Raw genomic sequence first — 27971 nt, forward strand, 5'->3', positions numbered from 1 at the left:
ATACACCAAGCAACTACTAACAGAACTAAAGGGAGAAATTGACCAAAACACAATTATACTAGGATACTTAAATACATCATTGACAACTATGGATAGATCATCCAAACAGAAAATAACGAAATAGCAGCCCTAAGTGACACATTAGACGAAATGGACATAATTGACATATATAGAGCATTTCATCCTAAAACATCAGACTGTACATTCTTTTCTAGTGTACCTGGAACATTCTCAAGGATAGACCATATACTGGGACATAAAATCAGCCTCAGCAAATTTAAGAAGATTGAAATCATACCAAGCATATTCTCTGATCACAAGGGCTTGAAATTGGATATCAACTGCAGAAAGAAAGCAGGAAAAAACACAAAAACATGGGTATTAAACAACATACTTTTAAAGAACGACTGGGTCAAAGAAGAAGTTAGAGGAGAGATCAAAAGATACATAGAAACAAATGACAATGAAAATACATCCTACCAAAATTTTTGGGATGCAGCAAAAGCAGTTTTAAGAGGGAAATTTATCTCATTACAGGCCTATCTCAAGAAACAAGAAAACTCCCAAATAAATAACCTCATGTTACACCTTAAAGAACTAGAAAAAGAAGAACAAGTAAAACCCAAGGTCAGCAGAAGAAAGGAAATAACAAAAATTAGAGCAGAACTAAATGAAATAGAGAACAAAAAGACAATAGAAAAAATTAATGTGACAAAGAGCTGGTTCTTTGAAAAGATTAACAAAATTGACAAACCCTTGGCTAGACTTACTAAGATAAAAAGAGAGAAGACACTAATTAACAAAATCAGAAACGTAAAAGGGGAAGGTATCACGGACACCACAGAAATACAAAGGATCATCCAAGAATACTATGAAGGACTATATGCCACCAAATTCAACAACCTAGAAGAAATGGACAAGTTCTTAGAAACATATAGCCTTCCAAGGCTGAACCATGAAGAACTGGAAAATCTAAACAGACCGATCACCAGTAACGAAATTGAATCAGTCATCCAAAACATTCCCAAAAGCAAAAGTCCAGGACCAGAGTGCTTCACTAGTGAATTCTACCAAACCTTCAAAGAGGATCTAATACCAATCCTGCTCAAACTCTTCCAAAAAATTGAAGAAGAGGCAGTACTCCCTAACTCATTTTATGAGTCCATCATTACCCTGATACCAAAACCTGGTAAGGACAGCACAAAAAAAGAAAACTACAGAACAATATCTCTGATGAATACTGATGCAAAACTCCTAAATAAAATTCTAGCAAATCGAAGACAACAATGCATTAAAAAGATTATTCATCATGACCAAGTGGGTTCATCCCCGGGGCACAAGGATGGTCCAACATCTGCAAATCCATCAATGTGATACATCACATAAACAAAATAAAGGACAAAAATCATATGATTATATCAATTGATGCAGAAAAAGCATTTGACAAGATACAACATCCATTTATGATTAAAAACTTAATAAAATAGGTATGAAGGAAAATACTTTTACATAATAAAGGCCATATATGACAAGCCCTCTGCTAATCTCATAATTAATGGAGAAAAACTGAAGCCCTTTGCTCTACGTTCAGGAACACGACAGGGCTGTCCCCTATCACCTCTGCTTTTCAACATAGTGTTGGAAGTCCTTGCCAGAGCAGTCAGGCAAGAGAAAGAAATAAAAGGCATCCAAATTGGAAATGAAGAAGTTAAATTATCACTCTTTGCAGATGACATGATGCTATATATAGAAAACCCTAAAGACTCCGCTAAAAAGGTCTTAGACACAATGAACGAATACAGTAAAGTTGCTGGCTACAAAATCAACATACAAAAGTCCATTGCATTCCTATATACTAACAATGAAATCTCAGAAAAAGAAATACAAAAAACAATTCCTGTTGCAATTGCAGCAAAAAGAATAAAATACCTAGGAATAAACTTAACCACGGATGTGAGGGACCTAATGCTGAAAACTATAAGACATTTTTGAAAGAAATTGAAGAAGACACAAAGAAATGGAATGACATTCCGTGCTCATGGATTGAAAGAATCAGCATAGTTAAAATGGCCATATTACCCTAAGCAATATACAGATTTAATGCAATCCCCATCAAAATCCCAATGACATTTTTTAAAGAAATAGAACAAAGAATCATCAGATTTGTTTGAAACCACAAAAGACCCCGAATAGCCAAAGCAATCTTAAGAAAAAAGAACAATGCTGGAGGTATCGCACTCCCTCACTTTAGCTTGTACTGCAGGACTACAACCATCAGAACAGCATGGTATTGGCAGAAAAAACAGACACATAGACCAATGGAATGGAATGGAGAACCCAGAAATAAAACCACATAAATATGGACAGATAATTTTTGACAAAGAAGCTAAAAAACATACGATGGAGGAAAGACACCTCTTCAATAAATGGTGCTGGGAGAATTGGATAGCCACATGCAAAAGAATGAAACTGGACTGCTGTCTGTCACCATGTACCAAAATTAATTCAAAATGGATGAAAGACTTAAGCATAAGACGTGACACAATAAACTGCATAGAAGAAAACATAGGTACTAACTTATGAACCTTGGGTTCAAAGACCATTTTATGAATTTGACTCCCAAGGCAATGGAAGTAAAAGCTGAAATAAACAAATGGGACTATATGAAACTTAACAGCTTCTGCACAGCAAAAAAAACCACCGACAAAATAAAGAGGCAACCAACTGAATGGGAGAAGGCGTTTGCTAACAGTGCCTCGAATAAGGGGCTAATATCCAAAATATACAAGGAACTCATGAAACTCAACAACGAAAAAACAAACAACCCAATTGAAAAATGGGCAGAAGACCTGAAGAGACATTTCTCCAAAGAGTACATACAAATGGCAAATAGACATATGAAAAAATGCTCAACATCACTAATCATCAGAGAAATGCAAATAAAAACCGCAATGAGATATCACCTCACCCCAGTCAGAATGGCTATCATCAACAAGACAAATAGTAACAAGTGTTGGAGAGGCTGTGGAGAAAAAGGAACCCTCATACACTGTTGGTGGGAATGCAGACTGGTGCAGCCGTTATGGAAGGCAGTGTGGAGGTTCCTCAAAAAATTACACATAGAATTACCATATGACCCAGCAATCCCTCTCCTGGGTATCTACCCAAAAAATCTGAAAACATTTATACATAAAGACAACGTGTGCTCCAATGTTCATTGCAGCTTTGTTTACGGTGGCCAAGACATGGAAACAACCAAAATGTCCTTCTTTAATGAATGGGTAAAGAAGTTGTGGTATATATACACCATGGAATACTATTCAGCAGTAAGAAAAGATGAAATAGTACCATTTGTGACAACATGTATGAATCTTGAGAGTATGATGCTAAGCGAAATAAGTCAGAAAAAGCAGAGAACCATATGATTTCACTGATATGTGGTATATAAACCAAAAACAACAAAAGAACAAGACAAATAAATGAGAAACAGAAACTCATAGACACAGACAATAGTTTAGTGGTTACCAGAGGGTAAGGGGCGGGAGATGAGGGTAAGGGGGATCAAATATATGGTGATGGAAGGAGAACTGACTCTGGGTGGTGAACACACGATGGGATTTATAGATGATGTAATACAGAATTGTACACCTGAAAACTATGTAATTTTACTAACAATTGTGACCCCAATAAATTAAAAATAGTAATAATGGAAAAGAAAAAAAAGAAGTGAAAATTTGAGAAATCTTTTTGGAGGGAAACCTAGCAATGTTTTTTATAGTTGTTAATGTTGAAACAGTAATTTTACTTCTAAGAATTTACCCTATGTGTATATAGCACAAGTACAAAGAGATAAACATATAGGGATGTCCACTGTAGCATTAGCTGAAATAGCAAAAATTGGAAAATACCCTAAAATTTTCATTGTGAAGCAGTAGTTAAATAAAATGGAATACTAAACAGCTGTTAAAAGGAATGAGGTAAATCTAAGAAAAACCAGCAATAGTATGTCTATTCTGATTCCATTCTTATAAAGAAAGGATATGTGTGCACATGCATAGAAAACATCTGGAAGAGTTGAATGGTTCTCAGTGGAATAGGAACTGAGGAAGCTGAGGGAGAAAAGACTATTTTATACCTCTGTCTGTTTTCATACTTCTGATTTTATATATATATATATATATATATATATATATATATATATATATATATATACATACACACACACACACTTTTATATTGGACACATTACTTTTATAATAAAACAATGTTAAATGTTTTGCTCGTTATTAAGTTACAGCTCTCTGTGTTTTAGATGTTTTCCATTCCTTGCTGGCAGTTCATTGGCTGGATCAGCCACCTGGTGGCCTTACTGGACAAAGATGAAGCTGTTGCCATCCAGCACACTGTGGAAGAGATTGCTGATAACTATCCACAGGCGATTGTCTACCCATTCATAATAAGCAGTGAAAGCTATTCCTTCAAAGATACTTCTGCTGGTCATAAGAATAAGGAGTTTGTGGCAAGGTGATATTAGAAAGAAATTAGGTTGATAAAATACTACAGGTTATAAAAAATGTGTATGGTAAAAGCAAACTCATGGAAGCTTATATGTGTCTGCAAATTAATTAGAGTTGTCACTGTAGGATAAAAAATTGTAGACATCTGTCTGCTGAATCTGTCGAGCCTGGGTATGTTATTGTAGAATTTCTTTTTTAAATATATTTCATCAGAGAATATTCATGAAACCTTCTACCCTCATGCTAGTAGTAATTTGTTGGTTGAAACAGACTAGATGAGATGCTTTTCAAAATGAGTTCCTGATATTTTTCTTTAATTGAAAATATATGGGAAGCACCTCTTTTTAATTAGAATTCAGTAGACTGCCTGAAGTGTCATCCTTTTCACTTCTTCAATTGATTTAGAAACAGAGATAGTTGACACACCTAGCGATGGTGTATTACTTTTACAAGAATACTTTGTAAACGCACGGTATTTTAGTTGACATTCTCTGACAAGAGCTTTTTTTGTCATGAGCTGATTAGCCTTATTATTTAGTGTTTTGTTTCTGAGAAGATAACAGAGTAAGGCATAGCTTTTGTCACAGTTTTATCGATGGGTTGGCTGGGCACACACCATCTGCCAATGCTGGTGTCCTGCCTACCCCATGGTCTCTCAAAAGAGTCAACTGCAACGTGTTTGATTTTTTTTTTTTTTTTAAAGAAAAACATTTGAAAGTGTGTCAAGAAAGTGGCCTTTTCTTTCAGAATGTAACTTCAGGAACTGTATGTATCAAATTATGTACGTCAAAATGTTGACATTATTTGTAAGGTTTATTTTTTATCTTTATAGAATATATAGTAGTCCCTCTTTATCAATGAGGGAAATATTCCAAGACCATCAGTGGATGCCTGAAACTGCACATAGTACCCAACCCTATAGATACTACAGGTAACCCCTGTATAACAGTTACTAGGTTCCTAAAAATTGCCGTGTTATGTGAATCCGCGTTATACGAAACAAAGAACTAGTACAAAAAAGGGGGCTAGGTTCCAAAAATTTAAAAAACATACTATCATGTTTTTATAATTAAGAGAAATTACTAAAGCAATTTTCACCAAAAGTATAACAGTATTTATTAATGTTTTCTTCATCATCACTACTAAGCACCATTAACTGAGGGTGTTTTCTTTTTGACAAGATATCTTCATCCTCTGAATTTAATACTCCACGAACAAAATGGGTTTAAAATTCTAATGAATTTTGGGGCCTGCCCGGTGGCTCAGGCATTTGGAGCTCTATGCTCCTAACGCCAAAGGCTGCCGGTTCAATTCCCACATGGGCCAGTGCCAGATGGCTCAGTTGGTTGGAGCGCAGGCTGTCAACCATCAGGTTGCTGGTTCGACTCCCGCAAGGGATCATGGGCTGTGCCGCCTGCTGCTAACAGTGGCAAATGGACCTGGAACTGAGCTGCTCCCCCCACAGCTAAGATTGAAAGGACAACAACTTGACTTGGAAAAAGTCCTGGAAGTACACACTGTTACCCAATAAAGTCCTGTTCCCCTTCCCAAAATAAAGAAATAAAAAAATTAAAGAAAATAAAATTCTAATAATTTAAAAATTCTGCACTCAAATCTGATACGACATCGACCCTCGAATGAAAAATTTCAAATGAGATATCTTTTGCTCTTAAAAGCTTTTATTACATTCCGTGTTATTAGAGGATTTCCCTAATTTCAAATGAGATATTTTTTGCTCTTAAAAGCTCTTATTATAGTCCATGTTGTTCGGGAATTTCTCTTAATTCTCAAGCCATGTTAGAGTGAAACCGTGTTGTAGGATGCTGTGTTGTACGAGGGTTTTCCCCAATTCTTGAATCGTATTAGAGTAAAACCATGTTGTAGAAGTGCTGTGTTATACGGGGGTTACCTGTATTTTTTTTACCCTGTACAGAAATATCTGTGATAAAGTTTAATTTATAAATTAGGCACAGTAAGCGGTTGACAACAATAACAAAATAATAGTTACAGCATTATACTGTAATAAAGGTTATGTGAATATGGTCTCAAAATATTTTATTGTACTATACTCACCCTTCTTCTAGTGATAATGTGAGATGATGCTCATATAATGCCTAAGTGATGAGATGTAGTGGGGAGGATATGCTGGAGACAAATGATTCATGTCCCGGCAGGACGGCACGAGATTTCATCACACTATACTAGAATGGCACACAATTTGAAACTTACAAATTGTTTATTTCTGGAATTTTGCATTTAATATTTTCAGACTGCAGTTAACCATGGGTAATTGATGCCACAGAAACTGCAGATAAGAGGGAATACTACTGTACATACTTTGTCCTTATAATTACAAATTATAGGCTTTGATCTATGGAAGATACTTGATGACCTAAACTTGGTAATTTTTTATAGGATTAAAATTAAGTTGGATCAAGGAGGAGTGATTCAAGATTTTATTAATGCCCTAGAACAACTCTCAAATCCTGAAATGCTCTTTAAGGTAATATTATACCTTCTAGCAAATAAAACATAGAACTTGGATAAAACCTTCTTACAGTGTAGCTTGATTTCTTTTTTTTTCTTTTTTTTTTTGTCATAGGACTGGACTGATGACATCAAGATTGAATTAGGAAAAAAACCTGTAAATAAAAAAAACATTGAAAAGATGTATGAAAGAATGTATGCAGCCTTGGGAGACCCAAAGGCTCCAGGCCTTGGGACTTTTAGAAGGAAGTTTATTCAGGTATGGGTGAATAGCAGCCTGCCATTATGATAACAGAATCATTGTGAAGATCAGTATGTATATTTGCTGGTTTGTTAACAATTCTGCTTTTAAAATGTTGGATTTGTAAACTTCCTTTAGATCTGATGATTTCTATGAGATACTAATGGCATATTTTTAGGTCAAATAGTGGTAAGTGGGGCAATAGGTAAAACTTTGGGGGTTTTATTACATTCCTTCATGCTCAGATTCTTAGATATGAAGGTTACATATAATTCAATGTTTTTAATTCTCAGTGATTTGAATATTGGATCAAGAAAATATGTGTATTTTATATAAGTTAACTATTTATACTATGAGCACTTCTCTGTTCAAGACACACTCCTGGTTGCTACAGGAAATACAAAGAGAAGACAGACCCAGTTCCTGAGTTCAAAGGGATTTCTGACAAATACTATATAAAGAACTGTGGCCTAAGGAAAAATGTAATAAATGTGAGATCTATTTTTAAAGTTGCTCTCGAGTGGGAAGAAAGAGAATACACCTCAGTTTGGAAGGAATCAGGAAAAGCCTCTTGGAGCAAGTGGAGATCTAAATGAGCCTGCAAATGTCCAGGCTTTACCCCGCCATTCCTTATCCCTGTTGCTCCCTCTGTACGAGTTTATCTTCTCTCCCTTGTCCATCTGGAGAACTGAACCTTAGAGATGTGGCTTATGCGTCATTTCTCCTTTACATCCTTCTCTGAACCTCCTCCTTAACTGTCGCCAAGAAGAATTAGGAGCTCCTTCCTCTCTGTTGCCTAAGCACCGATGCACCTCTCTTAGCATCCATCACACTGATTGCTTTTTTCCAGTTTTGGTCAAACGACCTGTGTTCATTAAAGCTCAGGAAGTTTAAGAGCATAAAGAAATCCTGGCACTCATGTTGCTAGAGTTCTCAAGTTCCACAGTCTCTAGTGCAAAGGAGGATCTTTGTCCCTTCTGTTGTTTTTTTTTTTTTTTTTAATAACTGTTTTATTAGGATATAATTCACATACCCTACATGTAAAATGTACACTGCTGTGCTTTTTATTATATTCACAGAGTTGTGCAAACAGCTCAACACATCAATTTTTGAACATTTTCATCACTCCTAAAAAGAAAGCCCACACCTGTTAGCAGTTACTCCTCATTCCCCTCTCCTGCCATCCCCAGGCAACCGCTAAACTACTTCTGTCTCTATAGATTTGCCTGTTCTGGACATTTCCTTTAAATGAAATCATACAATATGTGACCTGGCTTTTTTCACTCAGCATAATGTTTTCAGAGTTCATCTGTTGTAACGTGTCAGTACTTCATCCTGTTTATTGCTGAATATTATTCCACTGTGTGGATATGCCACATTTTGTTTATCCTTTCATCAACTGATGGACATTTCAGGTGTTTCTACTTCTTAGCTCTTATAATTAGTGCTGCTGTGAATATCAGTGTACAAGTGTTTGTGGGGGAATCCTCAGGAGTGGAAAACCATGTTTATAACTTTCCCTTTAAGTTATGCCTTTCAAATCAGACTTGTGAACAGGGATTTTGTCTTCCTCATCTTTTCTTTCCACCTAGCATACTGCCTAGTGTGAAACAGGCATCTTTAATTAGATGAATGAATGGTATAGTTTTGATAAGTACAGGTAGATTTTGTTGGATCATACCTACTTATGGTAGTTTTAGAGGTATGAATGAATGTAGGAATGTATAGGACTATCGTTACCTAAATGTGACCAACAATGTATCCTAAAAGAGAAAGTAAAACCATAAGCCTCTGTATTTCATTTTATGACATGTGTTAGGCTTCACATCATATCAAATCTGTTTCATAGTACTACTACACATTAGGTATGCAAGAGTCTCAGAACAGGAAATACACATACTTTAAATGTACTAGCATTAATAAAATTTATAAAATTTTAGAATACTATATTTGGAAAGGTGTTTATGGTTTTTTTCCCTAAACCAGTGGTTTAAGAAACTTTTAGGCACACTTTTTCTGTAAAGGCCCAGATTTTCAGCTTTGCAGGCCATATCAGTCTCTTGTCACAAGTCTCTTGTCACAGTCACATCTGCCATTATAGTGAAAAAGCAACCCTAGAGAGTATTAAGTGAAAGTCATGGTTGGCAGCATTCCAATAAAATTTTATTTATAAAAATGGGCGGTAGGCTGTATTTTACTTCTGGGCTATAGTTTGCCAAACCTTGTTCTAAACAAAGAAGCTAGAGATGAAAAACAAGTGAGTTGCCCAGTGTCAAACAGAGAGTGGCAGATTGGAAACTAGAACCAAGTCTCCCAGTTTAGTAGGACCAATCCATCATCTGTGAAAAGATTTTATTTCAGTAGTACCTCTTTGCTGCAGCCTTCCCTAATCTACCCTGCTCTCCAGTGGGATCTGGACCCTACCCCAGAGTGAGGGTGTTTCACTATGCCATGTTTCCCTGAAAATAAGAACTAGCCAGACCATCAGCTCTAATGCGTGTTTTGGAGCACAAATTAATATAAGACCCGGCATTATATTACATTACATTACAGTACATTACATTAATCTTATTGTAAGACCCAGTCTTATAATAAAATAAGGCTGGGTCTCATATTAATTTTTGCTCCAAAACACACATTAGAGCTGATGGTCCGGCTAGGTCTTATTTTCGGGGAAACAGGGTAGTTTGCTACCTGTCTGTCTTCTCAACCAATGTGAGAATGTCTGCAGCAATCCTTTTCATTGTCTCATGTTGAACAATTATGCATAGCCCCCAGAAAAGACTGCATGTTGTCCCTTTGAATTCATGGCCACTTCCTTTCCCTGCATGCTGATACCATAAGGCTCTGGGCTGAAAATCTATTATAGACCACTATTCTTCCCAGCTGTTGCTGAGCACAGCTGCATCCAACCCTAATCAAGGGACAGTGTCCGAGAGGTGGAAACCTACCTCCATTATTCCTACCAGGCATGATACTTATCTTTAGGTTACTTTCTAGTACCTTGGAAAATCAATCCAGGACTTTCTGCTTTGTACCAAATCAACGCATAATTTGCATTAATTAAAATAATCTACCAAAACAGAATTGCCCCAAATTTCACTTTCGAGAATCTTTAAGGGCATTATGCCATTCAGATATGTTGTTTGTGCTGGTTATGTTTGGGAAATAGCCAATCTTTCCACGTATTCTAAAAATTTCAGATTGTTTTTGTACTTTCAATTCATTTATAGACTAAAGAAGAAATTTGTTTTATATATGTCAGTTTTCCTGTAGTAGATTGTCTTAACATAGAGCATATGTTTCATTTATACCAGATTTATGTTGTGGGGTTAGTTCTAAATTTGGTAAACATTTCTAATTAAAGATGATTGGATAATTATTGATAACTATTTAAGTCACTGTTAATACTCTTGAGTTTTATTTTTTGTTTATTATTTTTATATCAGGATTATAATTTAAATATTTGAGTAGAGACTAATACAAAGAAATATTTGCTATGTTCCAAGATAAAGTACTTCTAATAATTGCTTTTAGAAATATAAATTATCTAATGTTTGTACTGGATTATGATCCAAATAATGGCTTGCTAAGGAAAGTAGCATTCTAATATTTTTCTCTTCAGCTGTGATAAATAATTATGGACTCTTCTTATTAATTGAATTACTCCATTTTTGTGTGTGCTTTGTTCCTGATTACTCCTGTTATCACAGTGATGTAGATCAGTAACTAGACAGTGGACACAAAAAGGTTAAATGACTTTTCCAGGTTTTTACAGCCCTTATTAGAATTTATGGCTAGAAGTCACTACCAACTATATGCTTTCTATCTTTTAAAAGAAACACAAACAAACAGAAGACAGGCTTCAGGTGTTTTATAGAGTACTGAAACATTCAAGGAAAGCAAAACTATAAATCGTGAAAGCACAAGAAAAAACTTACATAATTGGATACTTATTTATTATAAACATTCATAAGCCTAGAAACTTTTCCAAAGTTCAAATTTCCCTTAAACACTATTACTAAGGTAAATTATTATTAATTTCAGGCTTTTGGAAAAGAATTCGATAAACACTTTGGGAGAGGGGGTTCTAAGCTACCTGGAATGAAGCTCTGTGACTTCAACGACATTGCCAACTCACTACTTTTAAAAATGTGCAAAGACTCAAAGCCACCTGGGAATCTGAAAGAATGCTCACCCTGGATGAGTGACTTCAGAATAGAATTCTTGAGAAATGAGCTGGAGATTCCTGGTAAGTGAACCTTTAGGAGTGACAAAACTAAGGAGAATACTGCGAGACTTTTGATTTCTAAAATAATTTCAGGATCTTGACAGTTACTGGTTTTTTTAAAAAAGATTAAAAGTTTCACTATATTTTTTATCATTACTGTGAATTAGTATACTTTACTCAATGTCTAATTAGATTATAGTTTTCTTAATTATTCCTGATTCCATATTTCTGATTATGACAACAAGTATTCAGATTTCTAATAATAATGGTAACTTGTAATTTCCTCTAAACATACTCATGCTTTGCTCCTGAATAACTTTTCCTCGGAAATATAATATAGGTATAGATGCAAATCATTTCCTGGGATGTACATGTTGGTCCCATTTAAAGTGACAAGGTAATGATAAATGACTTATCTTCATGAAAAAGAATTGTGACATTAAGAATGGAGACACACAGCAAGTTGTCAGATGTGAACACAGCATGACTTTTCAAAGGCATTCTTTCTGTATTCCATGTTCATCGCCCTGGAATTTGCCAGACAGAAAAAATGTTTCAATGTCATTACTCATATTCTCATTCCAGTGGATATAAAGAAACATATTTGGAAAAACACTTTCCTTTGTTATTATTAACAGCTGTGCATTGCATACACAGGTCATTTCAATAAAAACATTGAAAACGTAAGGAGCATTTTCTCAGTCTGTTGAGACTTTGCTTCCCGGCAATTGTGAATTTGGCTCAAATAAACTCTTATTAAAAAAAAAATTGAAAATGTAAGCCTCCCAATATGTAGCTTGATTCTCTGAAATAATACAGTGTTCTAGCTCAATGCATTATTTTTCCTGTTTGGAATTTGTCTGCTCCATTAGAATAAGAAGATAACTTCCATTAGTCAAATTGAGAAATAATAGCACTTTTTTTAAAGTCCATTTTCTTTAAATGAAAACTTTTAGGGAAAAACATTTTATCATGTTAGGTTAGCTTTTTTTAATTAGGTCAGCACATATGTTTTAAAATACAGGGTTCTGTAACAAACTATACCTAAGTAAGGCTTCTTTGTTTTGTCTTAGGTCAGTATGATGGCAAAGGAAAGCCAGTGCCAGAATACCATGCACGAATCGCTGGATTTGATGAGCGGGTAGGTGCTGGTGTTTGTGACCCCAGTCACCATAGTTAGGATTCTTAGTATGTGGCATTTATTTCTTATGAGAATATTTGTCTTTACTAAAGAAAAGGCAGTTAACTTCCCCTGTTGGTCTCAAATCTACGAGGTGTGAGAATTATGTTTGCAAACTTTCCACCATGCACTCATTGGCAGCACTGTACAAACAGCTCGGTAAGGTTTCATGACCTTGGTATTTCAGTGTCTCACAGCTGTGTTCATGTTGACATGTGGCGGTGTCTTCCTGAGTGGCATTTATAATTGTTGTTGCGTGGTTTTCTGTGCCATGATGAGAACATCTGAGATTGAATAGAGCAACAAACAAACATCATATTTCTTGCTAAACTTGACAAGAGTGGAAATGAAATCAGGGACATGTTAGTCCAAGTTCATGGGGATAATGCTATGAAGAAAACAGCGGTGTACAAATGGATTAAATGTTTTTCTGAGGGGAGAGAACGTGTCACTGATGAAGAGAGGTCAGGGCAGCCAGTAACAAGCAGAACTGATGAAAACATTGCAAAAATTCATCGCATTGTGTGTCAAAATCATGAGCTGACTGAGAAGCATAGTAGACCAAGTAAACATCAACAGAGAAACAGGAAAATCATAACTGAAACTCTTGGCAAGAGAAAGGTGTGTGCAAAAATGGTCCTGCAGGAGCTCAGTGATGAACAAAAGCAAAGGCGAGTCGAAGTTTGCCAAGACCTTTTGGAGAGGCAAGACAATGTTTTGGGCCATGTTATCACTGGTGATGAAACATGGGTGTACCAATACAACCCTGAAACAGCGTCAAAGTGCACAGTGGAAGTTAGCCAATTCTCCACGACCAAAATCAAGAGTCAAAACAATGTTGCTAACCATTTTTGATACCAGAGGGATTATTCATTATGAATTTGGACAAACTGGACAAACCGTTCATCAAGTTTACTATTTGCAAGTGCTGAAAAGGCTGCATGAAAAAGTTAGATGAAAACGACCTGAACTTTTCACCAACAATTCATGGCTCTTGTATCACAACAATGTACCATCTCACACGGCACTGTCTGTGAGGGAGTTTTTAGCCAGTAAACAAATAACTGTAATGGAACACCCTCCCTGCTCACCTGATCTGGCCACCAATGATTTCTTTCTTTACCGGAAAATAAAGGAAATATTGAAAGGAAGACATTTTGGTGACATTCAGGACATCAATGGTAATACGACGACAGCTCTGATGGCCATTCCAGAAAAAGAGTTCCAAAATTGCTTTGAAGGGTGGACTAGGCACTAGCATTGGTGCATAGTTTCTCAAGGGGAGTACTTTGAAGGTGACCGTAGTGATATTCAGCAATGAGGTATGCAGCACTTTTTTTAGAATGTGTTCGTGAACCTAATTGTCAAACCTCATGTGTAGTTTTCTGATCCTGTTGTTTATTGAATTTCTTAGTATGTTTCCAGTATTTTAACATCAATCATTTTTAAGGATATAATAAACTCGAAGAGTAGACTATATGTGTGTGTATCTATTATAAGATTTGTGTAAAATTAAGTAGAAAGTTAATGTTGTATGTTGCTTGTTGCTAAGGATATCTACATTTATAAGGAATTATTTGTAACCAGGGGTGTGAAATTCTGTGGGCACAACATTACAGGCATGAACAGGTAACAGAAATATTTCACTGACTAGGTTCTCTATTTTTTTCTGTCACCTGACAGTCTTCAAAGAGAGGTCTCTTTGAGGAATGTGTGCCAACCAGCCTTACTTTTTTGATGATGATATGATGGGCTATTCTCTTAATTTCTCAGGCTGCACCTAAAAAAATTTTATTTTTAATTTTTAAAGATAAAAATAATGGCTTCTATCCGAAAACCAAAGCGTATCATCATCCGAGGCCATGATGAGAGAGAATATCCTTTCCTTGTGAAGGGAGGTGAAGATTTGCGGCAGGACCAACGCATTGAGCAGCTCTTCGAGGTCATGAATGTCCTTCTTTCCCGAGATGCCGCCTGTAGTCAGAGAAACATGCAGTTAAAGACATACCACGTAATACCCATGACCTCCAGGTATGACCACATGGGCATTGTCATTTTAGAGTAGATTTATATGAATGGGAATTTTACGCTGGGCCAAATCCTTTGTTTCATTTTGCCAAGATGAGGTTGGAGGTTACTTGACAATTCAGTGGTTTAGATTTCACAATAACAGAGACTAAAAAGAACTAATAAACACTTCTAAACTTACAGTTTTTATCTTAAAGAAAGCAGTTTAAGTTTGTATTCATATACCTTTTATTCTCCTTTTCAGATTAGGATTAATTGAATGGATTGAAAATACTCTTACCTTAAAGGAACTTCTTTTGAGTAACATGTCACAAGAGGAGAAAGCAGCTTACCTAAGGTAATGTGGAGTCCAAATATTTTCTCTAGCTCTGCCCAAGTCCATTCCAGCCAGCCTGCTGCTGCCTAGTTTTAACATTCTGAGAAGAGTTGTTGGAAATTCAATTTCCTCCACCTCATGTTTCCGGTGACATCTTAGAACCCCTTTTAATTGGTGCTCTCAGCCAAATCCTGGCCTAGTCTTTAATGTGCCTCTGGTTAGGTGAATAGACTAAATGGAGTAGAAGGTTCTAAACAGCAGTTGCATATATTTTACCACAATGTTAAAAAAAAGTATTAACTTTGGTGGGAAAAAAAAAACCTTGAAGAAAATAAAACAAATATGAATAAATAATAAGATAATAAGATTAACAGCTAACATTTCATTAAACATTTTCTGTGTGCTAGACACTAGTCTCAGTTCTTAATATGTATGAAGTCATTTATTTCTTAGAAAAATCTACAAGGTAAGATCACCTTTGTACAGATGAGAAAGCTGAGGCCCAGAAAAGTTAAGTAACTTGCTTTAAGTCACCCAGCATCTAAGTGGTATAACTAGGATTATTAGTGATTAACTTAAGTCACAATATAGGTGCTTTTTATTTTTCTTTATCCTTTTATATTTTCAAACTTTTCTTCAGTGAACATGTATTTTTTAATCAGAAGGGGTTTTTGTTTCTGTAAAGAAAAAAGTACAAGATTGAAAGACATTTTGAAGGACGAGTTGACATGTTTTGATGACAAGCTATAGAAGGAGTCGACAAGTTTTAATGACAAGCTGTAGAATAAAGGAAGGGGAAATATTAACAAATAGCTTTAAGGCCTATTTCTTTTCATTGTACTCATTCTTTCCTGAAAGTATTTACACGATATTGTCATCAGTCAGGAATGATGTCTGTAAAATTAATCGTATTCTTTTCAAACTCTTATTTGTAGAGTTTGCTCAATAGGACAGTGTTTACCAACTTTTAATTCCAGTCATTTGAGTCCTTTGCCTAGAATTGTTTCTGCCTTCTCTGGAAGACAGGGAAACTGATAAACAGTACTTCCCGGAGTCAGAAAATCCAGAGCTTGGTCTGGTGCTAACTCACAGTGTTCGTAATTCACAAGGGGAATCTTGGACAAGTGACTTGCCTTTCCCTTGTTCTCATGCCTCTGTTTGCAACATGGGATAGTAATGTAAAATGCATAAGATAAACAGTATCAATAGAGTTTTAGGTGCTTTTCAAATACAAAATTGTATAAATTACTTCCCCACTACCTTTTTAAAACAAAGCACTTCTAACCTCCATTACTAAAAAACATTGCTATTTTTTTCTTAATTTACATGTAGTTCTCCAAACTAAAGATTTTCATCCCAGTTGAAAGTAGAGAGTTTAGGTGAAAATCAAGTGGCCTATTTATGAAATTAACATAGTAGGACCTCAGAAAAGGTTCACCTTAAGTGATTGAACTCCTAAGTAATATGTTGTGAAATTGTTCTATCTTTAGATTTTAAGAAAAATTTGTTAAAGCTTTTTATATAAACTCAAAAGTGGCTAAACAAATATCACATTGTTTCTAACTGCCCAGTTACTGCCTTTTGCCTATGAATCATTATTAAGAACAGCTTTTTAAATTCAGTTCAAATCCATTGTAATCTAAGAAAATATTCTTAATATAGATTTTATAGGTATCTGCATACTGGAAATGGTTAAAAAGAGTATGGCAATGTTTTAAGTAATGACAAGAGCAGACTTAATCTGTCTGCTATATAATTTGTGGTCTTTTTGTTTGTAATAGTAATATGGCTTAACATTTCTTGCCTACTTTAAAGAAGTTGCATGTAGTATTGTCATCCTGTTATGGTTCTTTTCTAGGATCAAATTTTTAGAACCATATGCCTAAGTCTCAACACTTACGTTCAGGTCATCTTGTTCCTCTCTGTATGAAGTGGGAAAATTATTGTATCTAATTGTTTTGTACCTGGATTTTTACATAGGAAATAGCTTTGGTTTCTTTAGTAATTAAGAATGCATAATGATATATTGATATTCTAGATCCAGAGTAACATGGGTTCAGCATTAATACTAAATACAATTAAAAGTCATATTTATTTTTCCCTGCCTCTTAACTATTTTTCTTGGTTCTCTATGCTTCTGAAATCATCATGCTAAATATCTTCCTAATGCTTATTCCGTTTTTCCTATTGGTTAGTGATCCCAAAGCACCACCGTTTGAATATAGAGACTGGCTGACAAAGATGTCTGGAAAGTATGGTGTTGGTGCTTACATGCTAATGTATAAGTAAGTTTGTTTTGATTTTTTTCTTTTTACTGATTAGTTCATGCTCCTCAAAGTTGCGTATATCCTTTTGTTTCTTAGAAAGTTTTGCCTCAGAGAGATCATCAAAATCTAGTTATTTTTTATTTGAGTTTCAGTGTAAACAAAGAATTTTAAATTTCCAGTCATGAGAAGTTTGTTCTAATCAGATGTTTCCTGTAATTAAATCATAGGGGAGCTAGTCGTACTGAAACAGTCACATCTTTCAGAAAAAGAGAAAGTAAAGTGCCTGCTGGTCTCTTAAAGTAAGTATACTTCTGACTTTATCAGCCAGCTGGTGGCGTAGCAGAGACCCCAGAGTTTTGTCTTCCTCTCCCAGGCGGGCCTTTCTGAAGATGAGCATGGGCCCTGAAGCCTTTCTGGCACTCCGCACCCACTTTGCTAGCTCTCATGCTCTGATGTGCATTAGCCACTGGATTCTGGGTATCGGAGACAGACATCTGAACAACTTCATGATAAGCATGGAGACAGGCGCAATGATTGGAATTGACTTTGGACATGCATTTGGATCAGCTACTCAGGTATGCTCTTCTTGCTCTCATTGTTCTTGGCTAGTTTGGAATTGTCCTAGGACTTTGTAACACCCTCTGGAAATGGATAGTTTTAAAGAAGAAATGACATGTCAGTTAGGTCAGTTTTGTCATGGTCATTAAATTTGAAATCCTCTCAGAAAGGGATATTCTCAACTTCAACTTCATTTTTTCAGTCGGCTTATGGAAGGTGTGATAAGTTATTTAATCAAAGCTAAGAATAAAATGTGTTCCTGTTCCTATAAGGAGAACTATGTGGAAGTTTTTATGAAACCCCGTAAGCAAATTGTTTTGTACAAGATATAATACAAATGTTTTCTCTGACATTAAACTCTGAGTGTTTTAAATTGTACTTCTAAATCTCTGCAGGCTGTGTGGTCCTGTGCACATTTTTTGCATTGAAAGGTTTTTGCATTGCAAGGATGATTGTGTGATTACTCTTGCACATAGTAAATTTATATCTGTATAGCTGATTTCAAGAAAAGAGGAGTTCATATTCTCACTAAACGTGAATTATAACTATGGGAGGATGTTTTGTTTGTGCCTGTTACTTTGAGATTTTTACTTCACATATTCTATTTCTTGCATGAATTTTTTTCTGTTTAGTTTCTGCCAGTCCCTGAGTTGATGCCTTTTCGTCTAACTCGCCAATTTATCAGTCTGATGTTACCAATGAAAGAAACAGGTGTTATTTACAGTGTCATGGTGCATGCACTGAGAGCCTTCCGCTCATACCCTGACCTGCTTACTACTACCATGGACGTCTTTGTAAAGGACCCTTCCTTCGACTGGAAAGTAGGGTGATTTATATGTACTTCTTTACTTTCATTACAGTGTACCAGGAATTGATCTGGCATCTACTTTTATATGATGGAAATGCATCAAATTGTGTTTCCTAAAATATTTACTTTTTTTTTAAAGCATTTATTGAAATTAACATTTGGGGGTCATTTGGCCTAAAAACCAGATAAGGAATATACTTTTATTTGGAGAAAACTTGTTTCAATTGAATGTGTTTCTAACTAGGAGAGGAAATATGGACCCATTGGTGATGGTGGGTTCCATTTCTCATGGAGACAACTTTTATTTTTAAATCTGTTCTGCATGAGGTTTTCCTTGATCATAAAGACAGTGTTGTCTTAAATCTCAAAGAGTTTTTCATAATACAGCCCAAAAGAATGAAGCCTAGCAGTGGTGTCCTTTACATAGGGAGTGATATTTTAAGCTTAACTGCAGTCCCTCGAGATCATGGTCACTGTTGTATGTATTATCTTTAGAATTTGTATAAAAAGCTATTGAGTTCTCCGTAGTTATAGAGATAGTTGTTTAAGATCATTACTTGTTTAATCTGTTTGAATGTGATCATATATACTGTTACAGTAAGCAGAAATAATCATGTTCTTTTCCTTTAGAATTTTGAACAGAAAATGCTGAAAAAAGGGGGATCATGGATTCAAGAAATAAATGTAACTGAAAAAAATTGGTATCCTCGGCAGAAAATATGTTATGCTAAGAGAAAGTTAGCAGGTGCCAATCCAGCAGTTATTACTTGGTAAGATTATTATTTGTGGAAAAAACAATCAGAACACTAGATGGTACCATTTACTGAAGAATTACTAAATGCTGTATAAAGTGCTGAGAACTTCACATTTAGTCTATGATGTTAGCACTATTATTCTCATTTTACAAATGAATGCTTAACATCATTAATCATCAGAGAAATGCAAATGAGGTACCACTTCACACCCATTAATAAAAAAATATAACAAGTGTTGGTGAGGATGTGGAGTAGTTGGAGCCCTTATATGTTCCTGGTAGGAATGTAAAATCATGCAGCTGCTGTGAAAAAACAGTGACAGTTCCTCAAAAAGTTAAACATAGAATTATCATTTGACCTAGCAGTTGGCCTCCTCAGTATACATCTAAGAGAAATGAAAACATATGCCTGCACAAAAACTTGTAGATAAACATTAATAGCAGCATTATTCATGTTCTGTTTTTCTATAAATTGAATCTCTTGACTTCAAGGTTATGTGCAGCAGAAAATATTCTATAAGTGATGAGAGGGAATGTTTGATAACTAGAAATGCAGGAAGGAAGGAAAAATAATGCATGATTTATGTTTTTGTTCTTGTTTAATTTTTTTTCCAGTGATGAGTTATTTCTGGGCCATGAGAAGGTACTTGCCTTTGAAGATTATATGGCTGTAGCACGAGGAAACAAAGATCACAACATTCGTGCCCAAGAACCAGAGAGTGGACTTTCAGAAGAGGCTCAAGTAAAGTGCTTGATTGACCAGGCAACAGACCCTAATATCCTTGGCAGGACTTGGGAAGGATGGGAGCCCTGGATGTGAGATCCGTGGAAGTCAGAAGATAAAAAACGTGAAAGTGTTCAAAGAATCTGTTAAATTTTCAATGAGTTGATTTTCCTGAAGCTTTAAAGAGAGTCTATTTAGTGATACAGTCTTCTAGCAGAAGTTTAATCAACATCGTGATAAATAAGTGTATATTGATATGAATGAATGATTAGGTTATAATCAAAGATTAGGTTAGGGTTATAATAGAATTTTAATAGAAAAATATATATCCAGGCTTATACAGCTATAAAGATTAGGTAAACCAGCTATCTTAATTTATGTTATAAATGTGAACATTCCACTCAGTGTCCTCATTGGTAATCATGGCACATTGGAAATAACACCCAGACTTCATCACTAAGACTTTGTGAGAATAAAGCCAATAGCCTAACTGATATGTTGTTACATTATATTAGTACAGGAATAATAACAGGTAAAGCTATGATTATGGATTATTATATTTAGAAATGATTGCATTTGATATTTGAGGATATTTTTGTAGGTTTTTTTCTTTCATTTTATTCTCTTCTAGTATTAACATTTTATGATAGAATTGTTCTCCAGAAGAAAAACTATTTAGAAGAGATTTAAAAAAAACTTGGTCTTAGCACTCACTTTTGCCACTCTGATCCACAACAAGAAGATAGATAGAGTCAGGATAACTTCACAAATTCCAGGTATAATATAGGGATAATACTAAGCATTTCAATTCTAGGAAAATCAAATAAATCCCTGTTTTGAAATGAATCCCTCATTTGAAGAAAAAAGATGCATTCTAAAACAGCAAGATCAAATTACAAAGTGTAAATACGCCCTTCTTTTAATTCTCCACACACCTGGAACGTTTTTCAGGTTGGCTTTGAACTTTATGTTATTGTTTTCTTCAAACATTTATATTTGGAAACTTGTGTGATTTTTGAGAAATAATAATCTTAAGAATATGGAACATTAAAGTTTTTTTTCACAAAATAGTGTATAGCTCTTACGCAGTTTCAAAAGCAAAATGTTCATCTTATATTTTGTTATATTACTTGGCAAATTTATTCTGATAATTATAGGTTGAATGCATTATGACATTAAAAATAAACCTTGATGTTCTCAACAAATGGTATCTATTCAACCAAAGTAATTTCATCTTTACGGAAAAATAAGTGATCATGTATGTGAAAACCAATATACACAAGTTTTGTGTTTTTTTTCTACAGCATAAAAACAGCCAAACAAGTCTACTTTGCAGTTGACTTCATTGTAATATATCATTTTCTGTAACAACTGATTAACCATAATTTTCACTTGAATCCTGATAATGTGGGAGATATTCATTAATTAGATTCCCATATTATGGGAAACCCTGTTTTTTAACAACTACTTTTCATGTCAGTAAAAGTTCATTATTACCATATGACTGTGTATGAGTCCAATTTCAAAGCTGTTGGCTTGAAAAGTCCATCAGAACCTATGAGAGTGCAATAAAAAGAAAGTTACAGTATACAGCATTCATAAGATATTTGCACAATTAATCAGGATGGTAAATGTCCTTATTACACGCTTAGGGACTGCATGTCTGAATCATACCTGTAGTCCAAACTTCAATCCTGTGATTCTTGCTGAAAAAAGATATTTGATTTGGCTCATAGAGGACAGAAGGATGGTTACCAGAGGGGAAGGGTTGAGGTGAGGATGAAGAGGGCAAGGGGGGTCAAATATATGGTGACAGATTAGAGTTTGGGTGGTAAGCACACAATGCAGTATACAGATGATGTATAATAGAATTGCACATTTGAAGCTTATTTTATTAACCAGTGTCACCCCAAATAAATTTAATTGTTAAAAAAAATATTTGGTTTGAAAACCAAAAAATAAAAGAAGACATCTCTACTGATTATAAGTAAATATGAATAATATTAATATTTTATTAGGTATTTTATTAAATTATTAAGCATTTTTTAAAGGTAGGAGCCACATACTTTATCAGAAATGTAAGAGTTCAAAGGCAAGCAGCGAGTTTTTTCCCAGAGGTGGACAGATTGATTGATTTTCTTCACCTCACACCACATCTTACAGAAATAGAGTAATGTGGCTCAAGAACATTATTAGTGCTATATCCCAAGGAGTCAAGACAGGCCTGAAAGAGAGAGCAGAGTTTTATTAAAACATAACAAGTAAATTTAAAATGCACTGTGTAATATTGGACTTATATGTGTGCTTATATTCAGTACAGCTATTAAGTTTTGCAAATATATTGAATGGTAATATTTACACTGTAAACATATTTTGACATATTCAGGTTGCATATAAAACAAACATTTCTTTTTCAAACCCAAAATAATCCAGGAAGGTTCATATTTAAACTCAATGAAGAAGACTTGAATAAATCCATGCTTACAAATATTAATTTGAATACTTTTTCAAACTAAAAGCAACTCTGTCATGATTTCCTTTAGGACAGGGCAATGTCATAATCACTGTGTCTGACTATCTAATAGTGCCTGCACACAGCACACAACACAATAAAATCATGGGGAAAGAATAAAGACTTAAAACTTTAAAAACTATTCCTAAGAGATGTAAAAATTATTTAATCAAGCTACAAGAATTTTTGAAATACTGTTTTTTAACAACTTGTAACTTCTGCTAAAATGTATATTTTTCAACATCTGAATATTGCCTATATTGAAATAAAAGCAAAGCTATGGAAGATGTACTTTTCTCTGAACATTATGAAATTGAAGTATTTAAGGATTGGCTTTTTGAAAAGCAAAAGCCATTGGAATTTTGACAGGGATTGCATTGAATCTGTAGAATCTGTGAAATTTGATAGGGATTGTTTTGGGTAGTATTGACATTTTAACAATATTAAGTCTTCCTATCTGTGAACACAGTGTCTTTCCTTTTATTTATGTCTTTGAATTCTTTCAGCAATGTTTGGTCATTTTTCCTGGTTTTTGATGTTTATACTTTTCGGTTTTCTTGATTAAATTTACTACAATGTATTTTATTCTTTTGGATTTTACTGTAAGTAGAATTGTTTTACATAATTTTCTTTTTGTATTCATTGCTGGAATACAGTAGACTTTGTGTGTTGATCTTTTCTCCCGAGATTTTGCTAAATTAATGTATTTGTTCTAGTTCTTTTGTGTACTCTAGGATCTTTTACATATAGTATTGTGTCTTCTGTGAATAGATAGTATTCTTCCCAATTTGAAGGCCTTTTTTTTCCTTGCCTAATTGCTTTGGCTACAACATCCAGAACAATATTGAATAGCAACAGCAGTGGAAGGAAGCACACTTGTTCTGTTCCTGATCTTAAGTGGAACGTTTTCATCTTTCATCATTGAGTATGATGTTAGTTGTGGAGTTTCATAAATGCATGTTATCATGTTGAAGAACTTCTTAGTTTGCAGAGTATTTTTATCACGAAATGGTATTGAATTTTGTCAATATTTTTTTTTGCATCAATTGAGATGAACCTGTTGTTTTTCTCCTTTGTTAATGTTATGATGACACTGATTGATATTTAGATTTTGAATCATCCCTGCATTGCTAGGATAAATCCCACTTGGCCATGGTGAATAATCCTTAAAATATGCTGTTGAATTATGTTTTCTAGTATTTTGTTGAGAATTTTTGAATCAGTATTATAAGGGATATTGGTCTCTATGGGTTTTTTTGTTTTGCTTTTTTTTTTTTGGCCAGGGTATTGCTGGTCTCATAGAATGAATCAGGAAGTTTTCCGTTCTCTGATTTTTTTTTTTCTTTTTTTTCTTTTTTTCTTTTTTTTTTTTTTTTGATGGGGGAGGGAGAAGTTGGGGCAGAAAGAAGATTGTTAATTCTTTAAATATTTGGTAGAATTCACCAGTGAAGCCATCTGGTGCTGGCTTTTTCTTTGTTGGGAGTTTTTTCATTACTGATTAAGTCTCTTTACTTACTTTATATCTGTTCAGATTTATTTCTTCCTGAGTCAGTTTTGGTAACATGTTTCTAAGAATTTTGCCATTTCAATTAGATTATCTAATGTGTTGGCATTTTTATTTCTGAAAGGTTGATAAGGTCCCCACCTTTGTTTCTGATAGTTATTTGAGTTTTTTGTTTGTTTTGTTTTGTTTTGTTTTGTTTTTTCTTAATCTGTCTCGAAGGTATGTCAATTTTGTTGACCTCTTCAAAGAACCAACTTTTGGTTTCATCAATTCTATCATTTTTCTATATTTTGTCCATGCTCTGATCTTTATTAGCTCCTTAGTTTGCTAGCTTTGTAAACTAAGTTTAGTTTGTTCTTTTTCTAGCCCTTAAGGTATAGAGTTAGGTTATTCATTTGCAATTTTGTTTTTTTCATTTTTAATGTAGGTGTTAATGTATGATCATTGCTTTTGCTACATTCCTTAAGTTTTGGTAGTGTTTTTGTTTTCATTTGTTTCAAAGTATTTTCTAATTTCCCTTGTGATTTCATTTTTAACTTGGTTCTAAGAGTGTTTAATTTCCACATTTTCACTTTTTTTTAATTGATTTCTAGCTTTATTACAGTTTGGTCAGAGAAGATACTTTGTAAGATTTCAGTCTTTTTCAATTTATTGAGACTTGTTTGGTGGCCTAATATATGGTCAATCCTGGAGAATGTTCCATGCATACTTAGAAGAATGTTAGTTCTACTTTTGTTGGATGAAATGTTCTGTATATGAGGTATGATTTAAGAAATTGGTGAATGTTTAAAATGTATTACCGTAAAAGACACATTGCCAGTAATCTCCCTCAAAATATGCCCCCCTCGCTTCTAACACACTTATCCCATCGTTCTTGCCACTTTCTGAAGCAGTTCTGGAAGTCCTCTTTTGTCTTTAGTTGTGCTGTTGTGGCTGCCTGGATGTCCTGAATCAATTCAAAACTGTTTCCTTTCATGGTCACTTTGACTTTGCAAAAGAGCTAGAAGTGGCTTGGTGCCAGATCCAGTGAATAAGGTGGATGAGGACACACCGTAATTTTTCATTTGACAGAAATTGCCATACCGGAAGCTATGTGTGACATAGAGCCTTTCCGTTGTGATCAAAAAATCCGGTGAATGCTGTTGCCCAGTACCATCCAACAGAAAGGCAGGAGTCTTCAATACAGAAAGTGGCATGTCAAACCTTAGTATGCGACAAGTTTCAACTTCTTCAGTGCAGTGGGTATGAGTTACAGTTGAGAGAAGGTGTGCTTTAAAGTATACCTTAAATTATCCTCCATCCTCCATCATGACAACGCTCTTGTCACACATCACTTCTGGTATATGGCAATTTCTGTCACATAAAAACATTGCGGTGTGTCCTCATCCACCTTATTCACCAGATCTGGCACAGTGAGATTTCTGGCTCTTCCCCAAAGTCAAATAGATTCAGGACATCGAGGCAGCTACCATAACGCAACTAAAGACACTCACGGAAGAGGACTTCCAGAACTGCTTCAGAAAGGAGCAAGAACAATGGGATAAGTGTGTTCAAAGTGAGGGGGAGTATTTTATGGGCAATTAATGGCATTGTGTCTTACTGTAATAATTTTTTTTATTTAAACATTCACCATATTATTTGACAACACCTCGTATGTTTGTTAGATCTAGTTCATTTGTAGTGTTCAAGTCCTCTATTTCCTTATTCTTCATTGTAGATGTTCCGTCTATCCATTATTAGAAGTGGGGTTTTGAGGTCTGCAACTCATTGCGGTTCAATTCTATCAATGTTTGCTTCATACATTTAGAAGCTTTGCTGTTTGGTGTATGTTTATAAGTGTTACATCTTTTTGATGGGTTGACCTTTTTATCTATATGTAATGTCTTTTTGTTTTAAAGTCTGTTCTTATGTTAGCTTTTTGTTGGTTATTAACACATGAAATATATTTTCCCTTTCACTTTTAATCTGTTTTTACTTTGGCTCTAAAATGAGTCACTTGCAGATCGTGTATCATTGGATCATGTTTTTATGATCTATTCTGCCAGTACCTTTCTTTAATTGGTGAGTTTAATCCATTTAGATTTAAAATGATTTCTGATTAGGAGAGAATTCTATCATTTTTCTATAAGTTTTATCTTTTTTCCTTAAATGCTTCCAACACCATTTTCTTTTTTCTTAGTCGTTATCCTGGCAGTTATAATTAACATCCTAAATTTATAACAGTATAGTTTGAGTTGATACCGTGTTACTCCGAAAATAAGACCTAGCCGAACCATCAGCTCTAATGCGTCTTTTGGAGCAAAAATTAATATAAGACCTAGTCTTATTTTACTATAATATAAGACTGGGTGTAACGTAATGTAATGTAATATAATACCCGGTCTTACTTTACTATAATATAAGAGTGGGTCTTATATTAATTTTTGCTCCAAAAACCGCATTAGACGTGTTAGAGCTGATGGTCTGGCTAGGACTTATTTTCAGGGAAACATGGTACTATATTAGTTTCAATAGCATGCAAAAACTGCTCCTGTAAACTTCCATCCTCTCTCCCACTTTATGTAATTGTCACAAGTTACATCTTTGTTTATTATATCCCCATTAACACATATATAATTACTGTTTTATGCATTTGTCTTTCAAATCATATAAACAAAAACAGGTGCAAACCAATATTTATATATTTACCTTTACTGGTGTTTCTTGGTAAGCATTGTAATCTTTTGTTGAAAACTGGACATTTAGAATATTATAATGCAGTAACTCTGGAAATCACTTTTTCCTCTCTCCCTACAGTTTACTGTTGTTTTTTGAGGGCTGCAATTGTCCATTTTTAATTGGCTTTTCCAAACTTTTTTTTTTTTAAAGACTGTTCCTTATCATATGTAATCACCAAAATCCCTGTTCCACTTTTTTCAGTGGTGAACCAATGACATTTCCTTAAACCCCTGACATTCAAAAAAGAATAACAAAAAACCTCTTCTGCACTTTGCAGGTGGGTTTTGAGCTGGGCACTCTGAATGCTTTGCCAAGCTGTCTGCAACTCCACATTAGCCTTCGCCTCCTGCTTGTGTGGAGCCCAAGGACTGGCTAGAGGTGTAGTCTTAGGGTCCTGTCAGGTCTTTTCTGAGTGTGTGTCAGGGCTTGGCATGTACATTGCACATGAGAAGCCTCAAAGCCCTTATTCTAAGCTCAAGGATCCTCCTCAGCCTCCTATCCAGACTTGGCTCCATCTGCTCCTTCCCCACTATGCTCATGGGTCGTATAGGTCTTTAAATGCTGCTGCCACTTGGATCTTGGAAAGCTGCTTTGAGCTGAGCGGCAAAACAAAAGGAAGCCTCTGTGCTAGTCCCTCAGGTCACTGCCAGACAGGTAAAATGCACAACCACAGGGTTTTTTTAGAACAAGGTCCATATTGGCATCCCTCGCCACCCCTCTCCACTGGCACCAGTGAGCCACACCAAGAACATGGTCTCCTGTCCCTATGGTCACTGCGGAAAGCTGGGAAGTGAAGGATGGTAGGTGGGTAAACAAGAACACTACAACATTTGTCAAAATTTCACAGCCTCTGTTCAGCGCTACCCTGGTTTCTGTAAGTATTAGATGAGAATCCAGAGTTCCAAAAACGCTGATTATGCCTTTTTTTTTTTTCTGCCAGCTTATTGGTTGGTTCTCCATTCTTGGAGAGTCCTACTAAGCCATTTTCCATGACATCATTCAGATTAACTTTTTATTCATGGTTGCCAAGAACTTGATACAGTTGAGTTCCTGTATGCGTCTACTATTTGCAGATCACTGGACAAGGTACAAAGATGCACTGTATGAGAGGCCAACTGCCAAAGAG

At 35.0% G+C, this 27971-nt stretch overlaps 1 protein-coding gene across 2 annotated transcripts in view; it reads left to right on the forward strand.

The window, feature by feature from the left end:
- Nucleotides 1–21612, forward strand: part of PRKDC (protein kinase, DNA-activated, catalytic subunit) — a 270606-nt gene extending 248994 nt beyond the window's left edge. For both annotated transcript variants that reach the window (XM_074318994.2, XM_074318995.2), the window contains exons 74-86: nucleotides 4313–4524; nucleotides 6933–7020; nucleotides 7120–7263; nucleotides 11293–11497; nucleotides 12550–12617; nucleotides 14467–14687; nucleotides 14929–15021; nucleotides 17196–17285; nucleotides 17495–17566; nucleotides 17641–17842; nucleotides 18458–18646; nucleotides 19264–19403; nucleotides 20003–21612. In XM_074318994.2, the coding sequence (XP_074175095.1) occupies nucleotides 4313–4524; nucleotides 6933–7020; nucleotides 7120–7263; nucleotides 11293–11497; nucleotides 12550–12617; nucleotides 14467–14687; nucleotides 14929–15021; nucleotides 17196–17285; nucleotides 17495–17566; nucleotides 17641–17842; nucleotides 18458–18646; nucleotides 19264–19403; nucleotides 20003–20207 (1929 nt within the window). In that variant the 3' untranslated portion in view covers nucleotides 20208–21612. The remainder of the gene's footprint in view (nucleotides 1–4312; nucleotides 4525–6932; nucleotides 7021–7119; nucleotides 7264–11292; nucleotides 11498–12549; nucleotides 12618–14466; nucleotides 14688–14928; nucleotides 15022–17195; nucleotides 17286–17494; nucleotides 17567–17640; nucleotides 17843–18457; nucleotides 18647–19263; nucleotides 19404–20002) is intronic.
- Nucleotides 21613–27971: the final 6359 nt, after the last annotated feature.

This window comes from Rhinolophus sinicus, chromosome 7 (assembly GCF_057876585.1).
Source record: "Rhinolophus sinicus isolate RSI-liver-muscle chromosome 7, RSI-T2T, whole genome shotgun sequence".
In the NCBI taxonomy this organism is placed as follows: domain Eukaryota; kingdom Metazoa; phylum Chordata; class Mammalia; order Chiroptera; family Rhinolophidae; genus Rhinolophus; species Rhinolophus sinicus.